Below are 22013 nucleotides of genomic sequence, written 5' to 3' on the forward strand. Positions count from 1 at the left end.
GCTGGGAAGAAGCCAAGCCTGAGCCCTACCCAAGAAGGGCAAGAGGATGCATTTAGTTTCCAGGGGAAGAGAAACTGAGCCTTGGGAACAGAGGTGCCAGGGAAGGGCAGTGGAGAGCCATTGGGAAGTTCTGCCAAAGCAGGACATGGGGAGCAAGCTACTTTTCCTCAGAAAGAAGTAAAATCCCTTTTCCATCCTCATAAAAGCCCCGCCCTACCCTGAGGGCCACCTGCCCACTGGCTGCCAGAGCACAGTCCCATGGAAGGGCAGCACTGGGGAGAGCAGGGCTGAGCCCCACACCTGAACTGCAGCCTCAAGGGTGCCACTCTGCACCCTTGCTTCTGTTCCCTCCTGCATCCATCCCATCCCATCCCATCCCATCCCATCCCATCCCATCCCATCCCATCCCATCCCATCCCATCCCATCCCATCCCATCCGCTAGGGCAGGTGTGCAAGGGACTGTGAGGGACTGCAGCCATGCTAGAGCTGTGCTGCATCCACACTGGGATCATCCTGGCCAAGAGGAGTTCCCTGGTTCACAAGTATTCATTCCTATTCTGGGCAAGGGAGAAAAGCAGGGAACAGAGGCTGGAGCCAGGGGCACAAGAGACAAACCTCCCATGACTGCACCTGTGCAGGCTGGGGGCTGCCAGCTCTCCCTGCTGCTTCCTGTGATCCATCCCTTCCCAGGAGCAATAAATAAATAAGTTAGTGTAGTGTAGACCCCAATGCTCAGTTCACAGTGAGAAAATGAAGGGGAAGAGCCCCTGTTACCTCAGGGAAAGGGCTGAGCAGCAACTCCTTCTCCCAAAGGCAAGCCAGAGCACTGCATCCCTGCCCCAGGCCAGGGAAAGGGCAGAGGATGGATCTCCTGCTGCACAGATGAGGAGGAGCTGCACTGAGCAAGGGGACCAGGACTGTCCCCCTGGGGTGCAGGGACATTAGTACCAAATGGCTGGGGATGGGAGAGGGCCCTGGCACCTTCCTAAGGCACGGAAGCCCCTCCCTCTCCCTCTGCACGAGGGTGTACCACAGAGGGAGGGCCAGGCTGCCCATCCCAGACCAGCTCATAGCTTCCCTGCCAGCAACTTACCACAGTAAGGGTGGGAATTCAGGAGAAGAAACTCCCGCTGCCTTCAGCAAAAGCAGGGGGTACCAGGGCAGGGAGGATGGAGAGGCAGGGTACAGTACCACAGGCAAGGACCATGGTGCAGCATCTCCTGCTCCAGATGACCCTGGCCCACCCAGCCCCTGCAGCCAGGGCATGATGCCTGCTGGCTGCTCCCTTCCCACTCTGCAAGGCACTTTCATCCCCTCTCCCAGCACCCAGGGCTGCTCCCCACACAGAAGGTGGGTGAGGACAGTGTGAGCCAGAGCACACAGCCTGGTCCACTCCACCTACAATCACCTCCAGCTTCCAGAACTGACCGCCCTTGTGCTGGGTGTGGGTGTCCCTCTGTGTCTGCAGCAAGTCCAGCTCCTCTCCAGCATTCCCTTTCCTGTGAGCTGGGCCGCACCAGTGCCTGCAGCCCATGCAGCAAAGCCAGTGTGCAGGAAGATGTCCAACCAGCACACAGTCTTCAAGGTGCACCCATCGTGCAGGTAACAGGAGAGATGCTGGAATATCCCCTCTTCAGCACTGTGTTCACCACGGGGCACAAAGCCAGCAGGCAAGAGTTAATAAATAACACCCAGCTGGCAGGCTGCAGCACTCACACCATGCTGCCTTCTCAGGACTTCAGGGCCAAAAGGGAGAGCAGAGGTGTTTTTTGAGGCCTCCTCCAGGCTCCAGTTGAGCATCTCCTTCCTCCAGCCTTGCCCAGCCAGGGGGCAAAAGGAGCAGCGTTAGTAGAGTGTCTGTGTTAAAAAAAAACCAAGTTCCCGGGATTGGGGTGGCATACCTACAGGGAAGGATCCTGTGCAAGGGAAAGGGAGACCACAAGGGGGGCTGGAGGAAGCCCAACATCTGCTTTTGCAGCCCAAAACAGGAGTCTGTATCCAGTCACCAGGCTGTGAGAGCTGCTGCCAGCTGTGTCTCTGCACCGTGGGCGTCTCTGTGCTCCCCTGGTCCCCTTTGCTTCCAGCTGCCAGCCTCACGTCTGCTCTGCTGCTGCTGCTGCTGCTGGCACTGCCGCTGCCCCCTCCTCCTTGGCAGGGGCCTCCATGTAGATGGGTGTCACTGACGAGGGCTTCTTGGACCTGCAGGTGAGGGGGCTGGATGGGAGCAGGCACAGCTGATGGGCCCCCTCAGGACCCCAATTTCCAACAGCACTGCCTGGCATCATCTCCTTCCCACTGGGACATCCTCCAACCCTAGGAATGTATCCCATCCTTCCTCCCACCACACTGATTAAGGAGTGAAGGTATCCCCCAAGGATTGGGCTGGGACAGGAGTGCAGGATGGTGTGTGCCAGGCAGGGCACAGTGCCACAAGGATGGGGCATTGCTGAGCCCTTTGTGTCCCTGGTACTCACGAGTAGGGGGAGGCAGGGACCCCCACCACAAGGAAATGGTTCTTCTTGCGGAACAGCCGCCACAGCCCCTTGTGGTTCCCGCGGACGTCCAGGTCCCAGATGTGGAGGCACTAGGATGGTGAGGAGGGAGGAAAAGGCATCAGAGCCTGGGGATGGACACCAGGACCAGGTGTCCCCCTGGCATGGGAAGAACCACAACCCCTGCCCTGAGACACAGCTCTACCCCAAGACCAGGGTGGCACAGGGCTGCATCCTTCCAGCCACACCCAGAGCTTCAACATCACCCAGGAACAGCAAGAACCCATTTGGTGAGCTGTGTCATTGCCATGGGAAAACCCAAGAACAACAGCCAGGTGTTTCCCAGAGACACAGAGATCAGTGCAGGGCTGAGGACAAGCCATGTCAGGGCCCTCACCTTGGCAAGTTGAGTCCAGGTGGTAAAATCTGCTTCCTGCTCCATCCTGATGAACATGACGTAGACCCTGCCCTCAGTATCGGGCACGAAGGAGTCCTCACAGGGGTTCTTGCTGTGGTCCAAGACCTCAGCCTCACTGTGGAAATGGAACAAGGAGTGAGAGGGGGCCTCACCTTCTCCCTCTTCCCACTTCAGACATGCAAGATGTGGCTGGGGCCACCAGGGCCACCACCACCCTTCCTTCTGTTCTGGTTGGGTCACCAGTGTGCCTTGTGGTCTCTCCACCTTCCAGCAGGCACTCACCCCAGGAGCCGATGAATTTCAGTCTCATAGTTATCCTTCCTCAAGCTGTTGGAGGAGGAGAGAACACAGATCAGGCAGAGTCAGATAGTTTGATCCAAATTTAAGACTGTTCCAGTGTAACACTAAAGGCAGCTGGAACCAATAAATGGAGAGCAGGGACTGCCACACATTCTTGAGATGTGGCAGCAAAACCACAACCCTTGAACATGTCCACCTGAAGCACAGGATAGCCAAACCCAACCTTGCAAAAACCACTGCCAGAACTGCCCAGCAGAGGCCAGTGTGCTGATGCTGGATGTTATGGCCACTCCAGATGGGAGATGACTCCAGCACAAGGAGACAAGGGTCAGACCAAGTTACTGTTTCATCAAGGTCTCGTTGTGAGCAGCACTTACCTCTCCACATTTTTAAGCTGGACATTTGGAACAGTGTTGAACTTGTGCTTCTTGAAATAGGCTTCCTGGGAGAAAGTGAGAGAGTAGGGAAGGAAAACCAGGTTTGATCACGGTCAGCAACCCCTGGAGATGACCTCAAGCATCCCCAGTATTGGGGAGGTGCCTGAGTCAGAGCTCAGCAGCAGGACAGGGCCTGGGGGCTGTGGGAGGTCACTCACGTGGAAGTAGCCGTTCATGTTGAGCCCCACGATGCCGAAGTGGTAGGAGCGCGAGATGTCCGGGATGATGCACTCCCGGCCCTTCCGCTGCTCGGGCATCCGCATCCACATGTCCCAGTCCCAGAGCTGGGGAGGGAAAACTGCAGCTCACACTCAGCTCTGGGGACATCCAGGGACCTTTCTGGGTGCTCACACCAGGTCCAGCCCCTTTGGCCCCAGTGCTGTGGATGGTTATGTGCCTCCTCAAGTCACTGCCCGTCCCAAATCCATTCTGCTTGGGCATCCTTCCCAGTATAAGCACAGGGACAGCCCCTCCAGGAGCTGTACACCCAGGGACTGGGTGAAGATCAGGGCCTGATGGTGGGCAGAGATGGGGGTGTAGATGAAAGGGTCATTCCAAGGTACTCACCTTCTCTGGGGTTGGCCACTTTGGCTCCAGCTCATCCTTGTACAGGCTCTTCCGGAGCACCCATCCCAGGCCTGGCATGGTTTCCACACGGTACAGGAGTGATGGGTCCTCAGCTGTGTGCTCATAGCCCTGCAGTGTTATGGGGAGTGTTCAGCACCCTGAATGCACCCATACCCCACCAAAAAAAGGGAGGCATCGTGCTCCATTGAGTTCCTCATTATGTAAAGAGGGGAACAGCCACTGGGAAGCACATGGCAGAGACAGGAGGGTGATTTTCAGGGACACTTCTGAGGAGTCCAGGGCTGGGGAGACAGACTCACTTAGGGTGACAGTGGGGACACACACCCTGCTTCAAAGGTGGAACCTGGACCCCAGTCTGACACGGAAACAACACAGGGCAGAGGTGGCCCTGCACCACCATCCTTCCCTGACCCACCTGGTCATTCCAAGCAGAGATGCAGTACAGGCTCTCATCCTCCTCCAGCAGGTGTATTGACTGGCTCAGAAAGCTGAGGAAAGAGTTGACCCATGTCAAACACCCTTCTACCACGCAAACCAAGGCAAACCCTCCACAAAGAGATGAGCTACTCCCAACTGCTGGAACTGCTTATCCCAATTTTTGGCCTGAGATAACTGATGCTGGTGGGAGACCAGGGGAGGAGCACCCAAACAAGCTAAGCTGCATCTCACCATGAAAAGATAGCATTTTCTCCTGCCAATCAGTCTCTTCTCCTTAAGAAGGAACAGGAGCCTCATTAGACACTGCCCCTGTCCTCTGACTAGGGGGCAGCTCCAACCATGTGAACAGATCAGTGTCCCCAGAAAGTCAACCAGGAAGAGATCCCCAGCCCTGAAGTCACCCTGCACTGATTGCCAGGACAGTGGCCTCAGACTCTGAAGGCAGAGCTCAGTTATTGCTTTTGCCAGGTGTCTGCTCAGCCTTAGCTAAGAGAGCTATAGCTGGCAGGGGTCTGGCCTCTCCTCAGCATTCAGAGAGCTTCCAGGAAATGATCCCACACAGGAACCCCCAACTTTACCTGAAGAAGTCAACAGAAATGTCAAGATCTTCCTCCAGAACCACAGCAAATTTAGCATCCTGTAGGGCAAGGAGAACATCAGAAGGATGGAGAAGAACAGGACAGAGCAGAGACACAAGCAGTGTGCTGTGTCTGTGAGGTTCCTTGCCCTGGAGGACTGATCCCAGCTGCTGTGGGGCAGGGATCACAAACACCAGGGGAAGGCTGTGCTGCAGCAGCCTCACTCACCGGGAACAGGTTGAAGGTTGCAGTCAGACTGGCTTTGTAGTGCTACAAGAGAAGATAATCATTGTCTGTGTTAGCATCAACCTGGCACAGATCTGGGGCTAAGCCTGCCTCCCTCAAATGCTATTCCAGGTCCCTGGAAATAACTGTCCCAGGATTTGAAAGCTCTCTCACCTGGGAAACTCTGGCGTTTTTAATGCTGATGGGAGTGTGCTGTATTCCTGAGAGGCCAAACAGCTCCACGACATCCATTGGCTCCTGCAATGGAAAAGTGCAAAGCTCATCAAATGTGTGGGTCATTCTCCCCTCCCCTGCCAGTGTTACCTCCCCAGGAGAACAGGAGCATCCCCTGCATGTGGCTGTCTTCTTGGAGATTAGTGAGGCTCAATACAGACCCTGCAGCACAGAACTTGCCAAACCCTCGTGGCCCTCCAGTATCACCATGACTTTGTTAGCACTTTTTGCAGACACAAAGTTGTATCCAAGAATATTTGGGAGGTCCCAATTCCAGCCTCCCACAGACAGTGCAGAAAGCAAACAGGTATAGCCAGGTCCTCCTAACAGCTGCTTAATGGCAAGACCACAATCAACCCAACTTTCTCTCACAGTTGCCAAGAAAAAGACCTTTCTGACCAAGGATAGGGGTCAGAAGTAATCCAAATTTGGGCTGAGGTATCCCTGCCCCAAGAAGGAGCCACCAAGGCCTTCTCCATCCCCTTACTGTGGATCCCACCTCCTGGCCACAAAAGAGAGAAGGAGCTCCCATTGTACCAACCCTTCCCCCTTCCCCAGGTATCCACCATGGCAGCTCGAGCATCCAGGCTGCCCCCTCGTAGCTAAGGGATGCTGCTCCAGTTGCCATGGCAATGGATGCTGCTATCTTTAACTGCTCTGATGTGGTGCAGCAAGAGCCTGCACAAACAAGCCAGCTCCCCCAGCCCCACAATGTGGCAGTGGTGGGAGAGACCTGCAAGGGAACAACTGTCTCAATCCCAAGGCAACCAGGCAGGACCTCACTGGAGGCTGCAGAGATGAGGCCTAGCAAGCTCCTGAGATCTACTAAGATCCCACATGCCTGCCTCAGAGTACATTCCACTGCCAGACAGACATGGCTTGGAGTGGGACTCTCCAGGGCTATAGAGGGTTGAATGAGAGGAAGGCCTTTGCCTATAAAGGGCAGTTCTCCTCCACCTGGCCCCAGCCTTCATGAACCTCAAGCTTTGAGCCTTGGGAAAACACTGTTTTGTGTCTCTTCATCTCTTGTGCCTCTTCACTGAGAATGGTGCTGGACTGGTTTTTTCCTCTCCATGTGAAGCAGCTGGACAGGTGATGTTACACCCAGAGCCTGCTCAAGGGGCTGGCAATGCTCATCAAGTGAGAAAAGGGAATGGGGAGAGCCCAGCATGACCATCATGTGCCATTCCTGCACACCAATCCCCTCCTGACATGGGGATATCAGTCCTGGGCTTTGGGAAAGGCCAAGGCAGCTTTACCCACACCATGGCTTGGCCAACTTTGGCTGGCTTTGTGTAGGAGCAGGTGAGGAGCAGCGTGACACACAGCAGGAGGAAGGTGACAAAGCTCTCAACTTGCCACCCTCCAAGGACTGGGCCAGCACTGGGCTGGGGGAGCAGGGAGCTGGCCACAGGGATCTCTGGCAATGCTCTCACCTCGTAGTAGCCATCAATGAAGACTGTGATCATCTGTGGATTGACGCCCTGAGCTGACAGCAAGGAACGCAGCATCCTGCGGAGAGACAGAGGGGCCTGAGCACAGCACAGCCCCAGGGGGCACAGGCCCCTCAGCACAGGCTGTGGATCCCTTGGGATGGGCAAAGTGTGCACCATCAGGGAACAGGACCCACCTATGCCTTCCCTTCCCCTCCCCCAGGATCTGCCCTTGGTGCTCACACACCCCAGGAGGAGGCTGGATGCTGCCAGAGGAGAGAGGGAAGGGCCAGGGCCATGCCTGGTCTTGTGCAGGGAGCAGAGGAGCTGTGCCCTCTGGGAGTGCTTACCTGTACAGGTAGTTGGGGCGGTTCCCTGCAATCACAGCTACTGGCACATCAAAGACTTTATTGTCTTTGAGCTGGAAGAGAACAATGTGTGTGAGTGGGGGTGGGAGAGGCCATGCAAACTGAAATGATTCTGTGCCACTGAGAGCAGGATCCACGGGGTAGGGACCCACTGTTAAGACAGCAGAGCTGCACAGTCCTTCCTCTTGGCTCAGGGCCACACCAACCAACCAGGATACCCTCAGCACAACTGAAAACCCTACCAGCTTCCCTTCTTCACCTCACCTCTGACCCAGCTCCAAAATCCCAGTTTGCATCCACTCAGAGACCTGTGTCTGAACCCTTCTGCCCCATGGACAGCCCAAAAGTCACAACAGCTGCTCTGTGTGTAGATATTCAGGCTCTGCTGCTTACACTGATATCCCTAGAATAGGGTAACTATTCCTAGCAACTCAGAGCAAAGGAATTTCCCTGCCCCAGCATGACCTGGCCCCAGGTATTCACCCCACCTTTGCTGGGGCTAAGGGCTTGCCCAGGGGCAGTTTGCATCACTCAGCTAGTGCTTAAGGCCAGGGCTCTGCATCAGCTGCAAAACACACCTGGCCCAGCCCAGCCCTCCCTCCTGGAGCCCTCCTGCACTCACAGGGTCAGGGTTGAACTCGATGGGTGTGGGGTCCTTGCAGCTGCAGACGCTGCCATACCCTTCCACTTTGCTGCAGAACCGCTTGCGGCGCCGGTTCAGCTCCGTGTCGGGCCAGTGGCACTCAGCATCTGGGGGCACCAAGGAGGACAGACAGACTTGTCACCCTCACACACTCACCCTGGCTGCTCCAGGCTGGGAAACAACACACATGGCTCTCCCTGGGCTCAGCCAGCAAGCCAGTCCCTGGCTTTGGATGCCAGACACAGCCCCAGGAGCCATTCAGAGGCCAACCCCATCTCTGGCCTCTCTGAGCAGCAGCAGGTTGCTCAAAGCCAACAGTCAGAAAACTGACCAGAGCAGGTCTGGTTTGGAGAGGTGACAACTAGCCATGCTCCCTCTTCTCCATCCTCACCTTTCTCAGCAACCATGCCTGGAATTGCTGTGGAAGTAGGAAGAAAGGGAGCCAAGCCCATTTTAAAAGTTACCATCATCAGCCCAAAAAGCCTCAAATGGCTTTGACTTAAAACCAGGCAGCAGGGAGACGTTTCCCAGAGACACCACAGAGCAGAGTGCACTTCTTACCTTCCACAGATGTCAAGTGAACTTCTGTCTTCAGCAGAACAGGGTCACCCCACGTTGAGAGGGCAGGTGACTTGGCATGCTTCTCCCCATACACTTCTCCTGGAGCAGGAATATAGCATCAGAATTGCCTGGAAGGGCCCAGCCCCACTCTGTCTCGGCATGACAAGGGGCTGTCGGCCTGGGGGACAGCTTGGCACCTTTTCCCATTGGCCTCTGGCAAACTGCTGAAGGAACACACTCTGCCTCCATACCCCCAGGTGTACCTTGCTCACCCCCAGGAATGGAGCTGCCACTCTCTGGGACTTGTTCCCTACTCATAGAGCCCATTGGGGATGGGATGAGTTTCTCTTCACCTGGCTTCTCCCAAAAAAAGGAGCCACAAAGCCTGTGCAAGACTCACCCCCCTTCTTGCCCACAAATGTCCACATGTCTCTCCAGCTCAGGAAAGGTGCAACTTGGCTCCCCAGGCTTTTCAGGACATTCTTGGCTGTCTCCTTGAGGTGAAAGGAGCCTTCATCCTGGAACAAAACACAACCCTGCAGCTGAGGTCTTGCTCCTGACAGGGAAGTCTCCCATCAATACCAAAGGTGTACAGGGCCCACTCCTACCCTTGAAGCAGTTGAGCCAGAAACCTTCAGGGTTTCTGTGCCACTAAAGCTGTCAGTGGCTTCATAATGGCCCACAGGCAGGTCAGAGGAATCATGGATGCCTGTTTCCTTGAGACCCAATTGTTCTCAAGCAGGGCCGTGTGTTAAGCAACATTTCACAGAGTTAAACACAAAAACCTTGAAGCAGCACAGTGTTAACTTGCACAGTAGCCCAGACCTAGCACAGTCCACAGGGCCCCTGTAAAGCCTGGAACTGGGAGCCAGAAGGATCCCACCACACCCTTATATTTCCCCACATCCATTCTCCACCTAACTCCTTGCCCATTGCTGTGGGCTTTGACTCTGCTTTTTGCTCTCCTGCTTTGCTGGGCACAGCAGTACCTGCAGCCAGAAGGGAGAGCAAGAGGACAAGGGAGGTGATCCAGACAGGGAGTCACAACTCCATGGGGATGTGACATTTAGTCCTGGGAATGCTTGATGACATTTAGGAAGCTACTGCCCAGATGAGCTTCAGGACATCCTGACTCAAGATGACTTTTTTTTTTTTTTTTAATACTAGGGTCACACCTACCTTAATGGTGAAGATTAGGATCCGGCCCCGGGCAACCATGTTGAGGAAAAGTACCATTGCTTCATCTTCATGGGGGGAATAGGTGTCAAAGACCCTCTTGGCCATCACATGTCCCTGTTGGTATTCATACATCAGATGGAGCTTAAACACTACATGGTATGGGCACACAGAATTATGGAGATCTGCCTGGAAGCCTGAGCAACACAGGGAGTGGCTTTTCCGGTATGCCAGGGAGTCAGCCCCAGAGTTGTCCCCAGGCAAGCTCAGCCCTCAGGCCTTCCTGCACGGAGCTCCATGGGCAGCATCACCCAGCCCCACAACTCCTGCCCTGCCCGCTCCCCAAGGACAGCAGGCAGCACGCAGGGACCCTCTGGATGACCGTGCCATGCTCTGCAAGCTGCACACAAAAAGCATTCAGGGCCTTCCCTCCCTCCTGGCTGCCCCTGGCCTCAGGCAGCCAACAGTTCAAGAGCAAGGACAAACAGTTCAAGAGCAAGGACAAACTGCCCAGTTTAGAAAGACACAGGGAAGTTTTACCGTGGCCTGATTTAAGACGATGACATGGATCCCTCTTCCCTGCTCCCGAGCCTCATCTTCCAGGACCTGCAAGTGGATAAATTATGAGAATCATATGCCAAGACCTCTGCTTATTCCCTGTGCACTCTGTGCAGCAGAGCCCCCAGACACGAGGCAAATCTCTTTGGCTTTGCTGATGGCAGTGATGGGTGCCAGAGCAGAAGTCCTGGAAGCAAAACTTCTTGCCAGTCCCTGAAGTGCTCTCACCACTGCTGTTTGTGCATTTATCCATTCAGCTCTGCCCATTCTCTGCCCACAGGACAGCCAGCACCTGCCACTCACCGTTGTCCCATCCACAGCCACATAGACCTTCGACCTGCTGGAGTACACCTCGACATCCAGGACCTTCTTGTTGTTGACAGGGTGCCTGGGGACTTCCACATTCAGCATCTCATCGTCTACAGCAGAGAAATTCCCAGTTTCAGCCAGTCAAGGCACCTCCAGCTCATCCCTGCTCGTCCCTGCTAACCCATCCAGAAGGGTGTGCCCAGCAGGCACCTCAGCCAAGGAGTCATGGGTGGGAATTTACAGGGATGATAGGTAAGGGGAAATACCAAATGACAACAGCTCTGACCTCACAGAGATCTCTGCAACCAAACGTGCCTTCAGTAGACAGACCAAGAAGGGAGCAGCATTTTCCATGAATTTTTGTTAAACCCACATGTACAGACTTGTTTTTCATGATGTAGCTGGTCACAAGCTAGCCCTGACTTAAAGAAACCCTTGGTTTCCTTGCTTTCAAAGCACAGCTGGATGTTGCCCCTCACCATAGTCCTGTGCAGACTCCTCTTCCTCCTCATAAGCAGCTCTCCTGGTGTCCAAGATCAGCTTGATGTTCACAATTACGGTCACAAGCAGGAAGAGGACAGCACCTGTCTGCAATGCAGAATGTTAGAAATGTTAGAAATTTGTAACTAACAACCCCAAAACCAGCCTGCCTTGGCATGGGCTGCAGGGCATCCCAAGGAGATCCTGCATAGGATCACAAGCATTTCACACTTCCCCTGATTTTTTCTGAGAAAGAAATACAGGTGACTGAGTTTCATGATGAAATGCATTTATCACCTGGAGAGCACTGACTCCTTGATATGTGAGAATTAACCCACTTCCAACATATCCCTGCTTCCAGATCTGTGAGCAGATTCCTGCTAAATTATTGCATCAAGCTTGAGGGTCCCTGCAGGCAAAGAGTTTGGTAATTCAGAGTTGCAGCTCCCAGGGTAACCTTAACTTCTGCCTCTGCTGCAGCATCACTACTCTCATCCATCCCTCTGGAAACACAGGAGGCACTCAGGGTGTTCAGAGGAGAAGAAATGCTGTGCAGCTGATTCAAACAAAGGGAAGAAGCTGAGGTCTGATTTCAGGAAACTGCACGGTACCACAGGCTGCAGAAAGCATCCTGCAGCCTTGCTGTCTGCAGCAAACTTCAACTGCAACCCTTGTGGATGCTGACACAGAGGGCTTGGGAAGGTCCAGGGGCTGTGGAACAGACCCTTGATTCTCTGAGGTCATTAATGGGGCTGGGATCCCACACTGGCCTGCCCTTGGTGAGAGGCACTAAAAGGATTTCTGCCCTGTTTGTCCAGCCACTGCCTCAGAGCTCTGTGCTGCTGCTATCCCTGCCAAGCAGGTCCAAGGAGCAACTGAGGAAAATGGAAAACCAGCAATAAGACAACACAATGGCATAAATGTCACTATGGCATTTTGGCTTGTTAATTTGCTGTTGACTCAGGACTATGAGCACCTTTTGGGATCTGTGCACAGAAAGCTTTTAATTAAGCATGAACAGAGCTGTGGGCTCATGGAGAGGCAGCAAGGCCACCTCACCAACCTGCCCAGACCTTCTGCCTGGTGAACAGAGAGAATAAGGCAACAAGGAATAACAATTAAGCAAGACCAGCAGCCAGGTCTAGCAGAGCTGGCTTGGTCAAAGCTAACTAATGAATGCTTGGCTGCTGTAGACCTGGCTATTCCATACCTGCAGCTCTGGCCTAGCTATTTTAAGCCAAATGTTCATCTCTGTTTTAAGCAGTGCCACAAAGTACAGAGATGTGTGCAGGCTGTAGCCCATTGCCCCAGCATGGTGAGCAATGCCTGCCTGAATGACCAGACCCATTCCCAAGCCTTCAACACCTTATCAGACACAGAACTGAACAGACTTCTTGCCCAGGTAGCCCTCACGACCCTTTGTCCTCCCAGACAAATGCAAAATCCTCCCCTGCTCCCTCCCACAGCAACCAACTGCCAGATCTCACGAGCTCCTCTCAGGAAAGGCCTCTTTTCAGTGCTTTGCTGCCATGGGGCCAAACCTTCCTGTCCTTACAGCCCCAGACTCCCCCCAGGACGCCGTCTCCACCAAGGATTAGCTGTTTTACAGCACAAGCAACCAAGCCTGAGGCTTTCCCAGACACCAGCTGCCTCTGGGGCATGAGATCCTATTACCAAGCCCTATTTTCTCTGTCCACCTGTTGTGCCTTATACCAGGCTTGGTTTGCAAATCAAACAGCTAAAGGCTGAGCCCTGTAGCAATCAGCATGAATCCAGAGCCAGGTTTCTAGCTGAAAGCTTCCCTAGGCCACCTGGATAATTGTATCTCCTCCCACAGCCAGGCCTCAACAGGTCTGCTGGCTGCTGCAAGGAGCTGCTACACATGGCAGACCCTTCCACACTCAGGCACTTGGGGGCAGCTTCGTGGGGAACAAGTTATGCTTCCTCAGCATGTCAGGTCACCCAGACTGCCAACAGACGCACTTCCACCCATGCAGCTGCTCCATAAACTTGTAAATCCTGTAGATTATCCCTCCTAATCTGCTGCAGGGCCGCGGGTGACTCACCTGGCACAGCTTCCGCAGCGCACGCTGGTTCATCAGCTTGTACTTCCAGGCGAGGTACCAGCTCCGCTTCTTGTGGGGCTTCACGGGCGGGTTGGGCTTCCACTCCTCCATAGTCCCGGGGCTGGCAGGGGGCAGCCGTGCGGGGCGGGGGTCAGGATGTGCGCTGCTCTCCTCTCATGTCCATCGGGGCGCCCTGATCGGGGGAGAGAGCTGCCCTCAAACCCTCTCCCCAGCAAAGACAGAGCCTGGCACAGGCAGTGGCCGTGGAGTGCACTGATGTGCCATGAGCAAAAGCGCTTTGGAGCAGAGCTCCTGCTGGGAGTAGTGCAGGAGGCCAGGCTTTGCTGTAGGCTGAGGGGAAGCCCCTGAACTCATCGGCCAGGGGCTGCCTCTGCTCCAGGCCGAACCCTCAGCGAGGCTGCTGCAGTGCCATGGGCCCTCTCCCACGCTCTGGAGAAGAAAAGCAGCCCAAAGTCACAAGCAGACAACAGATCCATCAGTTGTTATGGAATGGGCCTCACCGGCCGTATGTGCCAGGAGTCCCTGGTGGAGAGACACCCTGCCCACCAACAGCCCCGTGCCCGCTACTGGGGCGCAGCCAGCCGGACACGGGGCACAGCACGGGCCCAGCGTCCTGCCGGAGCTTCCAGCACCCCGGGCACAGGAGCGGTGCCAGCGGGAGGCCTGCGGGGAGCAAACGCTGGGCCTGGGCGGGCTGTGGAGTCCCGGCAGGGCCGGGGACCTGTCTGGAGCACAGCGCGCCCCAGCCAGGCCAGGCAGGGCGGGGAGAGGAGCGCTCAGGGGCCCAGAGGCACTCGGGGTGAGAAGGTGGCGAAGGGCCGGGCGGGAGAGCCGGGTGTGTGAGGGCGGCAATGAGCGGCGGCGGGGAGAGGGGGACCCAGGCGCTTGGGGACCGCGGGGAGGGCCGGGAGGCGTGTGCGGGCCGCGCTACTCACGGGGAGGCTGAGGCGGGGCCGGGCTGGGGCGGGCAGGGCAGGGCCGGTCCCGGCTCGGCGGTGCCGCCGCCGCCGCCCCGAGCTCCCTCCGCGCCGCTTCCGGCGCCGCAGCGACACCGCGGGGGGCGTGGCCGGCGCTGCCCCCGCCCCCCGGCCCCCGGCCCCGCCCCGCGCCGCTCCGCGCGCCCCGGCGGCTCTCGCTGGTGCGCGGGCAGGTGGCGGTGAGGGCGGGGCCGGGGGCGGGGCAGCGGCGGGGGCGGGGCCGGGCGCGGGCGGCGGTGACAGCGCGGCCGCCGCTGCCCCACCCGCATGGAGGGCGGCGGGGAGGCGCTGCCCGCCGACCTGCGGGACCTGGCGGGCAAGGTGGGCCGGCGCCCGCCCGCCGTGCTGCTGCGGGGGCTAAGGGCCGACACCGCCCCCGCGCCGCCCGCGCCGCCCGCGACACCCGCACCGGCCCGCGGTGCCCACCCGCCGCTCGCCGAACGCCTGCGGACGCTCCGCCTCGAGCTGGTGAGTGCCGCGGTACCGGGAGCGCTGCCGGTAACTGACCGGCCCGACCCGCCGTCACCGCAGCCGCCTCGGGCGGCCGCTTGCCTCCCCGGTGACAGTCCCCGATAGTGCCCGCGCTCTGCCTGCGTTCCGGGGAACCCCCCGGCTCCTCCGTGTCCGCGCTAACAGCCCCCAGCTCACAGCCCCTTCCCCGGCCGCTCTCTGCCCCCGGCCCACGCAGATCCACCCCCGGGGTGTCCCTCGGCCACCTCCGTGCTGCCCCCTCGCAGCCCCAGCGCCGGCTCCGTCGGGGATCGCGGTGTCCGGGATCAGAATTTAGGGCAGGGACCTTCGCCAAGGGCATGGTGGTGGATGTCGCGTCCCCCGGGTGTAGCCCCCAGGGTGACAAGGCACAGGCATCGCTGGGAGCTCTCCCGGGGTTCGGGGCTCTCGGGTGGCTCTAAAGGGCCGTGCTGCGGTGGCAGCCCTTCCCGGGGACCGGGGCAGTGCCGGTGGCGGCGTTCTCGCCTCCCTCTTTCGTGGAGGGAGCAAAGACCGGCGATGCCTGCGCCTCCGGGAAACGTGGCGAGGTTGGGCAATGGGTTCAAGTGCAGCTGGGGGAAGGGACTCTCCCACGCACCAACATGCCGAGCGGGTGGGAATGAGCGTTGTTTCCATAGGGAAACAGGCTAAATACGCCCGCATCCCTGCGAGCCCCCGGGGGAGCGGACAACCACCCAGCCCGAGCCCTCCGCTCTGGCTGATTCAACATTCCCATCGGTGCGGGAGCTTTCATCCTCCCTCTGCTTTCATCCTCCCCTTGGCAGGAGGCTGCACCCTGGCCGGAGGAGAAAGGTCTCTGGGGCAGTGCGGTGTTCGCCCTGCCCAGGTGCGAGCAGCCTCAGCCTATGGCCAGCAGGGCCTGCCTTGGGCCGGGCTTTATTCACCTCTGCTCAGAAAGGCATTTCCTTGCCCTGCCCTGGCTCTCCTTGCTGGCCAGTGAGGGGCTGGCGACACCTCACACCCAGATCAGCAGCTTGGGATCCGAACCCAGGTGCTACAACCCAGCACAGGGCTCTTCTCATCGCCCCATCCCCATGAACAGGGACCAGAATTCCACCCCAGAACTCCACCCCCCACCCCGAGCAGCAGGAAACCAGCAAACCCTCAATGCTCTGAGGATAAGCTGGCCTGGGAGTGGGCGGTGGGAGGAGAATTTAGCAAATTCCCACTCTCGCCTCCTGATCTGAGGAGGAAGATTTATCCTTAGGGCTAGGTATCTTGAAAGGAGAAGGCGCCTGAGGTTTCCTGCGTGCTGGGGAGGGGAGCAGGGCTGTGTCTGCCCATGGAGAACATGAGGAGGAGTGTGAGAGTCCCCTGCACAGCCCGTCCTTGCTGCGAGGTCGTGCAGTGAACAGAGTGCATCTGGAGGAGTACAGACAGCAGCCTGTGCTGGGTCTCCTCCCACAGTAACCAGGCCTTGCTGGAGAGGGGGGTCCTTGGAGTGCACAGGGGAGGTCAGGCTGGTGAGAACTAGCAGCAAATCGATGGCTAACTCCTTCCAGCAAGCAGTGTGGAAAGCAGGGAGTGTTATCCCACCCTCTGCTTTTGGGTTGGCTCCCCGGGCATCTCTGACAGCTGCAGTTCTGCACGAGGCAGAGAAAAATGGGGAACCCCCCACCAGGGGTTTCCAGCTCTCCTCCTCCTCCTCCCTCGTCTCCCTGCCAAGGCCAGATGCTTTAGCAGTGCGTGCAGAAAAGTCCATTGTAGGCAGTTTTTGAAATAACTTGCCTAGAAAGGAAATTTCTGTACTTGGAAGCTGGCTCCTGCCCCAATCCGGGCACATCCCTGCTATTTTTTATTTAAATCCAGCTTGAGGAGCACGAGGGGGTTGGTGGGAGGGCTGGTGCTGGGTCTTTACAAATCTTTGACCCTTTTTTTTTTTTCCTGTCGGCTGGAGTGAGAGGTGTCACGTGCTGAGATCCTGGCTGGAGTTTTCCCAGGCTCCTTCCTCGGATGCTTTTGTGGCTGCTGTGGCTGTGGGACCGGAGGCAGGGGTCTCAGGAGGCTGTGGGGTCACCCGTGGGAGGGCAAGTGACTCCTAGGGTACAGGATGCTGAAAAATGATCCCTGGGGAGCGTGTGGATTTCTGTCCCAGCTTGCTGATGCTGGGCACAGGATGTGTTTGTGAAAGAGTCCATGGGCATCTGCAGCCTGCAGGCTGCCTGTACGTGCCCTGTAGTGGGTTTTCTCCCTTTCCCCCCATCGTGGCCTTATTTCCATTCCTGGCAAAATATTTGTGTCCTGTGCAGGGGAAATCCAGTGGCTTTTGGCGGCCAGTATCATACAGACAGGAATGTCTTGGCACACGGGGCTTTCCATTAGGAAAACAGATGTTTCTGCAGCAGCTGAGGTCTGCAAAGAGCTTCCCCAGGCTCGAGGGGCAGGAGGAGTCAGTGAGGCGAGTGGTGTGATCAGCAATGCCTGTCCTCCTTGTCCTCCCGTTTTGGGAGTGATTTGGGTCTCCAGATCCTGCCGTGTGACATTGTCACCAGGCTCGGTTCAGACCCTGGAAGGTGAGAAGTAAAGCCATGAAGGGACCAGCCTGGGGAAGTGCTGGTGGTCCAGCCAGACACTTGCACTGAGCAGTGGCTGATCCTCTTGCCCTGCCAGCAGCCTCCCAGGTCTTGGAGGATGCTCTGGGATCAGACCTGCATCCAATACCTCCAGTTCCTTGCTTACTCCTCGTTCCCATAGAAGGGTAGCAACACAAGTGCCCTGGATTTATTTCCCTGGGGGGGTTGGTGGCTGGTGGGAGCCATAAGTTGTTGGTCACCGACGGCCGTGTCCCCAGGTCTTGGACAGGGACGGTTCCCTGCGCGAGATGTTCTCCCATACCATGCTTTTTATCAAACCGCTTAGCAGACTGTGGCCACCACAGTGACACCTCAGCTGGGCTGGGACACGAGGCCCCTGGGTGACCTCAACCCCCCTGTGCTGTGTGTCTCCCCCCAGGCTTACCTGCGAGCGGTGGACGTGAAGATCCTGCAGCAGCTGGTGGTGGTGAACGAGGGCATCGAGGCGGTCAAGTGGCTGCTGGAGGAGCGGAGCACGCTGACCAGCCGCTGCAGCAGCCTGGCCAGCAGCCAGTACAGCCTGGTGGAGAGCCAGGAGGCCTCGCGGCGGGGCAGCTGGGACAGCCTGCAGGACCCCAACGACAGGCTGGACAGCATCTCCGTGGGCAGCTACCTGGACACGCTGGCCGATGACATGGACGAGTACTCGCACAACGCCGCCGAAACCGCCGCCGCGTCCACGGCAGGCAGAGCCCTGGCCAGGGCAGAGCAGGATTGGGTCAGGATCGACCTCGAGAGGGGTCCTGCAAAGCAGGAGAAGGACGCAGAGGAGCACGAGTGGCCCCACGTGGACCTCTCCCCGCCTGGGCTGCCCCAGGATCAGTGGCTGGCCAAGGAGCCCCAGGTGGCCAATGGGTGTTTGGGCCAGCAGTCCCCCTCTCTGGAGGCAGACAGAGACACCAAGTCACCACCAGGGGCCAGGGAGAGGCTGGGGAAGGGAAATCCAGATGGGAAGGCTTGGAAAGCTGAGGCTGACCTTGAGAACTGCAAACTCAACAGCAAACTGCACCTGGAGTACGATGCCCACTGGCGCTGGCTCCAGTCACAGGATGATGTGACATTCTTATAGCCCCTGGCTCTGCCTTCCCAGTCCAGCTCTCCCAGCTGCCCAGTCTTCACTTGTCTGTGCTTGGGAGAGTTGGGGTGGCTGGAAAGGGGGGCCAGGCTGGCTTGGTGGGTTGCACTGTTCCTCTGGTGGCCCAAACAGCATTTGGTGATGCAGCCATAGGGGACTGGGTGCCTGCCCTGCAGCACATTTCTGGGAGAGAAGGGGTGAAGTGGGTCCTGGTAGATTTAATCCTTTGCTCTAGGGTGTTGCTTGCAGGTGGCTGGACGCCCCTCTGTTGTCCTTGGTGGTGGTGGTGGGGAAATCTGGGACAGTGGTGTTCCTGGGATCTCTTTCTCTAATCCTCAGCTTCATGTGTGCAAAAACTGGGGACCCTTCCCCCAAAATGACTACCCTGAGAGGACAGGAGGCACTGCCACTGCCACAGCTTGGTGGCACCAGCATGCTCAGTGTGGGGCAGGACCATCAGCAGGGCATCCCTGTTGGATCTGCTCATTTCCATCATTGTCCTCAAGGCCAGTGTCCATCCAGGGAGGGCAGACCTGGGGTTTGGCCACAGCATGTGGTGGATGCAAAACCACCCTTCCCTGCAGGTGCAGCCCTGCCTGGTTTAGATGCCTCTGTGAAGCCGGGCTGAGGTGGGGCTGGGGAGCCTCTGTCCATGCTCTGCAGAGGAAGGATGATGGTGCAGGCTTCCCAATGGGATCACATGAGAACAACAGAGCACTGGGTGGGAAATGGAAATCCAGTTCTCCAGTCTGTTCCTGGACTGTCTCCCACTTGGGAGCATTCCTGCAGGATCCCTGGATGTGGCAGCACACGGGCAGAGCCTGCAGGGCTCAGGCTCAGGGGGGCTCCTGCTCTCCTCCGACACGGTGGGGAAGGCTGGGTTTCTCCATCTGTGGGATTAATGATGCTAGGTCTCTGCCTTCTGCCAGCAACCAGAAACACGAGGCTGCTCTGCTGGGGTGGATTTTCAGCGACTCTGCCCTGGAGACATCTCTGTCTTTGTAGCCTTGGCTTCTGCCTGTGCCTTTGCTGTCCCCAGCACGCCCCTCGCTGGCTTGTAGAGCATGGCTTGCAGCTGGAGCTGTGTGAGAGCTTGGGCAGGACCTTCTGCCTTCAGCAGGTGATGCAGGAAAGGACTTGAGCATCCTGATCCAAGGAGCCAAGCTCTTCCACATTTGTGGATAAGCCTGGAGTGTCCTGACTTCAGAACCCTTGGGTACATCTGTCCCCAGCCCAGTGCTGTGATGGCTTTGCTCTCACCCTCATGCTGTTGTTCCCTTGCCTGTGTGGGTCACAGCTTGGATCTGTCCATGCTGGGATGGCAGGAGTGAGGACATGGTCTCGGGATGTCAGTGGGAAGCTGAGAGAGAGGGAGGTGACTGGCTGTGATTTCCAGCAGAGAGATATGAGCTGGCTGTGCTTAGGAAAGTGGTTGTGGGTGCATGGCAGGTTCAGCTTGGTGTCTCTGAAGCAGCACCTTCAGTGGAAATTTACCCTCTGTTCTGAGAGCCCCAGGCACCCTCCCTTCCCCTGCAGATCCTCAGAACCCCCCTGGATGGATGTGGAGAGCAGGACAACACCCAAAATTCTCAGAGATGGTACCTGCTGAGGACTTGGGTGGATCCCAGCAAACTGGGAGTGGGTTCCCTTATGGAAAAGCCTCCATCTGCCTGCCCTGGAGCAGCTGTGCTAGCCACCGTGTCCCCAAGGCTGGCTGTCCCCTGCTTTGCTGCTAACCCTGCATGCAATGAATCAGCTGAGGGTCCCTGGGGGAGACAGGGTAGGTCCTCTGGCACTGTTAAAATAATTCTCAAAAAAAAAAAAACATAGCTGGCTTAATAAATGTTTGTGTTTCTCCCAGGCACGCTGTCGGTGCTTTGCTGAGCTCACCGGTGTTTCCAGGGAAAGGCTGTGGGGTGGAATGCCCTGGAGCCTCTGGCAGCCCTGCAGGAGGGCAGGTTTAGCCCCAGCCCTGAAACAGGCACAGTCCAAGTGTCTGGGCATCTGTCCCTTCTCACATCAGTGCTAAAAGTCACTTTTCCTGAAGCAGCTGGGTACCAGGGCACATCTGCTGGGAGCAAGGGTGACTGTATTGATCTCAGCTGGACTATGTGTCAAACAGCACCTTCACCCTTCCTGCCCCGTATTTCCAAGGAAGATCATTTTAGGTGTTTGCCAGCCCTGTTAGCTGTGCTGGAGTCTTTGCTTTCTGTGTTCTGCAGTGGCAGCTTTGGCTCCCATGGCTTCCTCCACCCAGCGTGGGTCTGGGTGTAGAGCAGTGACTTTTCCACCCCAGCTGGACTGGGAGCAGCACAGCTCTGATATCAGCTGGTGGGATTTGCTCCTGGGTGGATCCCTTCAGAACCACTGGAGCCAGTGCTCATACAAACATCAGCTTTTCCAAAGCAAATGCAATCAGCTTACCCAGTCCTGCCATCCCAGCCTCAGCATCCCTTCCAGCTCACGGCCTCGACACCGTGAGCGTTTGCAAGGGGGGAACTGGATGCTGGAGCCAGCAGGACTCAGCAGGATTTCCCCAGTTTCTGCTGGGCTGAGGTAAAAAATAGAATAATGAAGAATACCTTAGACATAAAATGCCCAGCCTACTCCTCCTACAAACCTAGACCCCAGCAGTTGAATGACCCTGTGTTGCTGCAGAACTTCTGCTGGGGCTTCCCTGGTCATGGACTCCTCAGCCTGGCTTACATCAACCCAAGGTGCCCATTGTCACAAAATCTGTGTATCCTTCAAATCCCAGCCCTTGGAGCTGGAGGGGTAGATGGGACTTTGTTGTTGTCTCCCTGCTCTGTCTCTGGGCTGCCTGGATGAGGGATCCCAGGCATGTGCAGAGCCAGCTTCCCAAACTTCCCTTGGGGAAACACCTGGGGACCCGCATCTGGCTGAAAGGTGGGTGCAGCAATGGGGTGCAGAGCACGTGTGGGTAGGAAACAGCCCACAGCACGGATCCACAGCCTTCCTCCTGGCCTGCCTGGCCCTGACCCTGCTACTGCTGCCCTTGAGCTGCTCTTGGGCTGCTCACTGCTGGTATCAGGTAAGAAAACAAGCAGATAAAGCAGGCGGGATCCCAGCCGTGCCAGAATACACCCACCTCTGTTACAATAAAAACACCAGCCAGCCAATTTTTTTTTTCCAGATATACACAGAGATTAGAGTGCCTTAACGAGGCAGTAAAACACTTCAATAGCTCTCCTTGCTTGTTATTAAAATGTCCCCTGGGCTTTCCCTTGCCTGCGTGCAGCTCAGCTCCGAAAGGGCCTGTCCCCAGAGCCATGCAGCCATTTAAGCAATTTCTGTGAGTTCCTGTGGGGAGGAAGCATGAAAATATCCTTTTCTCAGAGGAAAAGGTCCCCATGGTCGGAAGGGAGGTGGCTGAACTCTGTGTCCTTTGCTCTGGTGGCCCCACACCACCCCATGGGCTCTGTGGCACGGGGAGCATCACTGTGGGGTGACCCTGGGAGTGGGTGCAGGGGGTGTGTGGGTGCCAGCACAGCCTGTGGGGCTGGATCACAGTGTCCCCACCCTCCTCTTCCT

At 57.1% G+C, this 22013-nt stretch overlaps 2 protein-coding genes across 4 annotated transcripts; one reads left to right on the forward strand and one right to left on the reverse strand.

Moving 5' to 3' along the window:
* Positions 1–408: 408 nt before the first annotated feature.
* Positions 409–14333, reverse strand: POMGNT1 (protein O-linked mannose N-acetylglucosaminyltransferase 1 (beta 1,2-)). Of its 3 annotated transcripts, none has more exons than XR_010029027.1 (22): positions 13306–13749; positions 11239–11347; positions 10754–10869; positions 10433–10498; positions 9896–10009; positions 9117–9234; positions 8717–8815; positions 8135–8262; positions 7495–7565; positions 7148–7223; positions 5652–5735; positions 5481–5522; positions 5253–5311; positions 4652–4724; positions 4216–4344; positions 3807–3932; positions 3589–3653; positions 3194–3238; positions 2891–3026; positions 2476–2585; positions 1903–2200; positions 409–1815 (listed from the first exon to the last, which is right to left on the reverse strand). XR_010029027.1 is itself a non-coding variant. In XM_063166027.1 (22 exons), the coding sequence occupies exons 2-22, from the start codon at positions 13414–13416 to the stop codon at positions 2095–2097; spliced, it is 1983 nt and encodes a 660-aa protein (XP_063022097.1). In that variant the 5' UTR covers positions 13417–13498; positions 14262–14333; the 3' UTR covers positions 409–2094. The 3 variants fall into 3 exon arrangements, 2 of the variants coding, with proteins under 2 accessions (XP_063022097.1, XP_063022096.1); XM_063166027.1 differs by adding an exon at positions 14262–14333 and having other exon boundaries at positions 409–2200; positions 13306–13498; XM_063166026.1 differs by having other exon boundaries at positions 409–2200.
* Positions 14334–14570: 237 nt separating this feature from the next.
* On the forward strand, positions 14571–20321 carry LURAP1 (leucine rich adaptor protein 1). Its single transcript, XM_063166029.1, has 2 exons — positions 14571–14771; positions 17766–20321. Exons 1-2 carry the CDS (start codon positions 14571–14573, stop codon positions 18453–18455), a joined length of 891 nt encoding a protein of 296 aa, XP_063022099.1. The 3' UTR covers positions 18456–20321.
* The last annotated feature ends 1692 nt before the right edge of the window (positions 20322–22013 follow it).

This window comes from Melospiza melodia, chromosome 11 (assembly GCF_035770615.1).
Source record: "Melospiza melodia melodia isolate bMelMel2 chromosome 11, bMelMel2.pri, whole genome shotgun sequence".
NCBI classification, from domain to species: Eukaryota; Metazoa; Chordata; class Aves; order Passeriformes; family Passerellidae; genus Melospiza; species Melospiza melodia.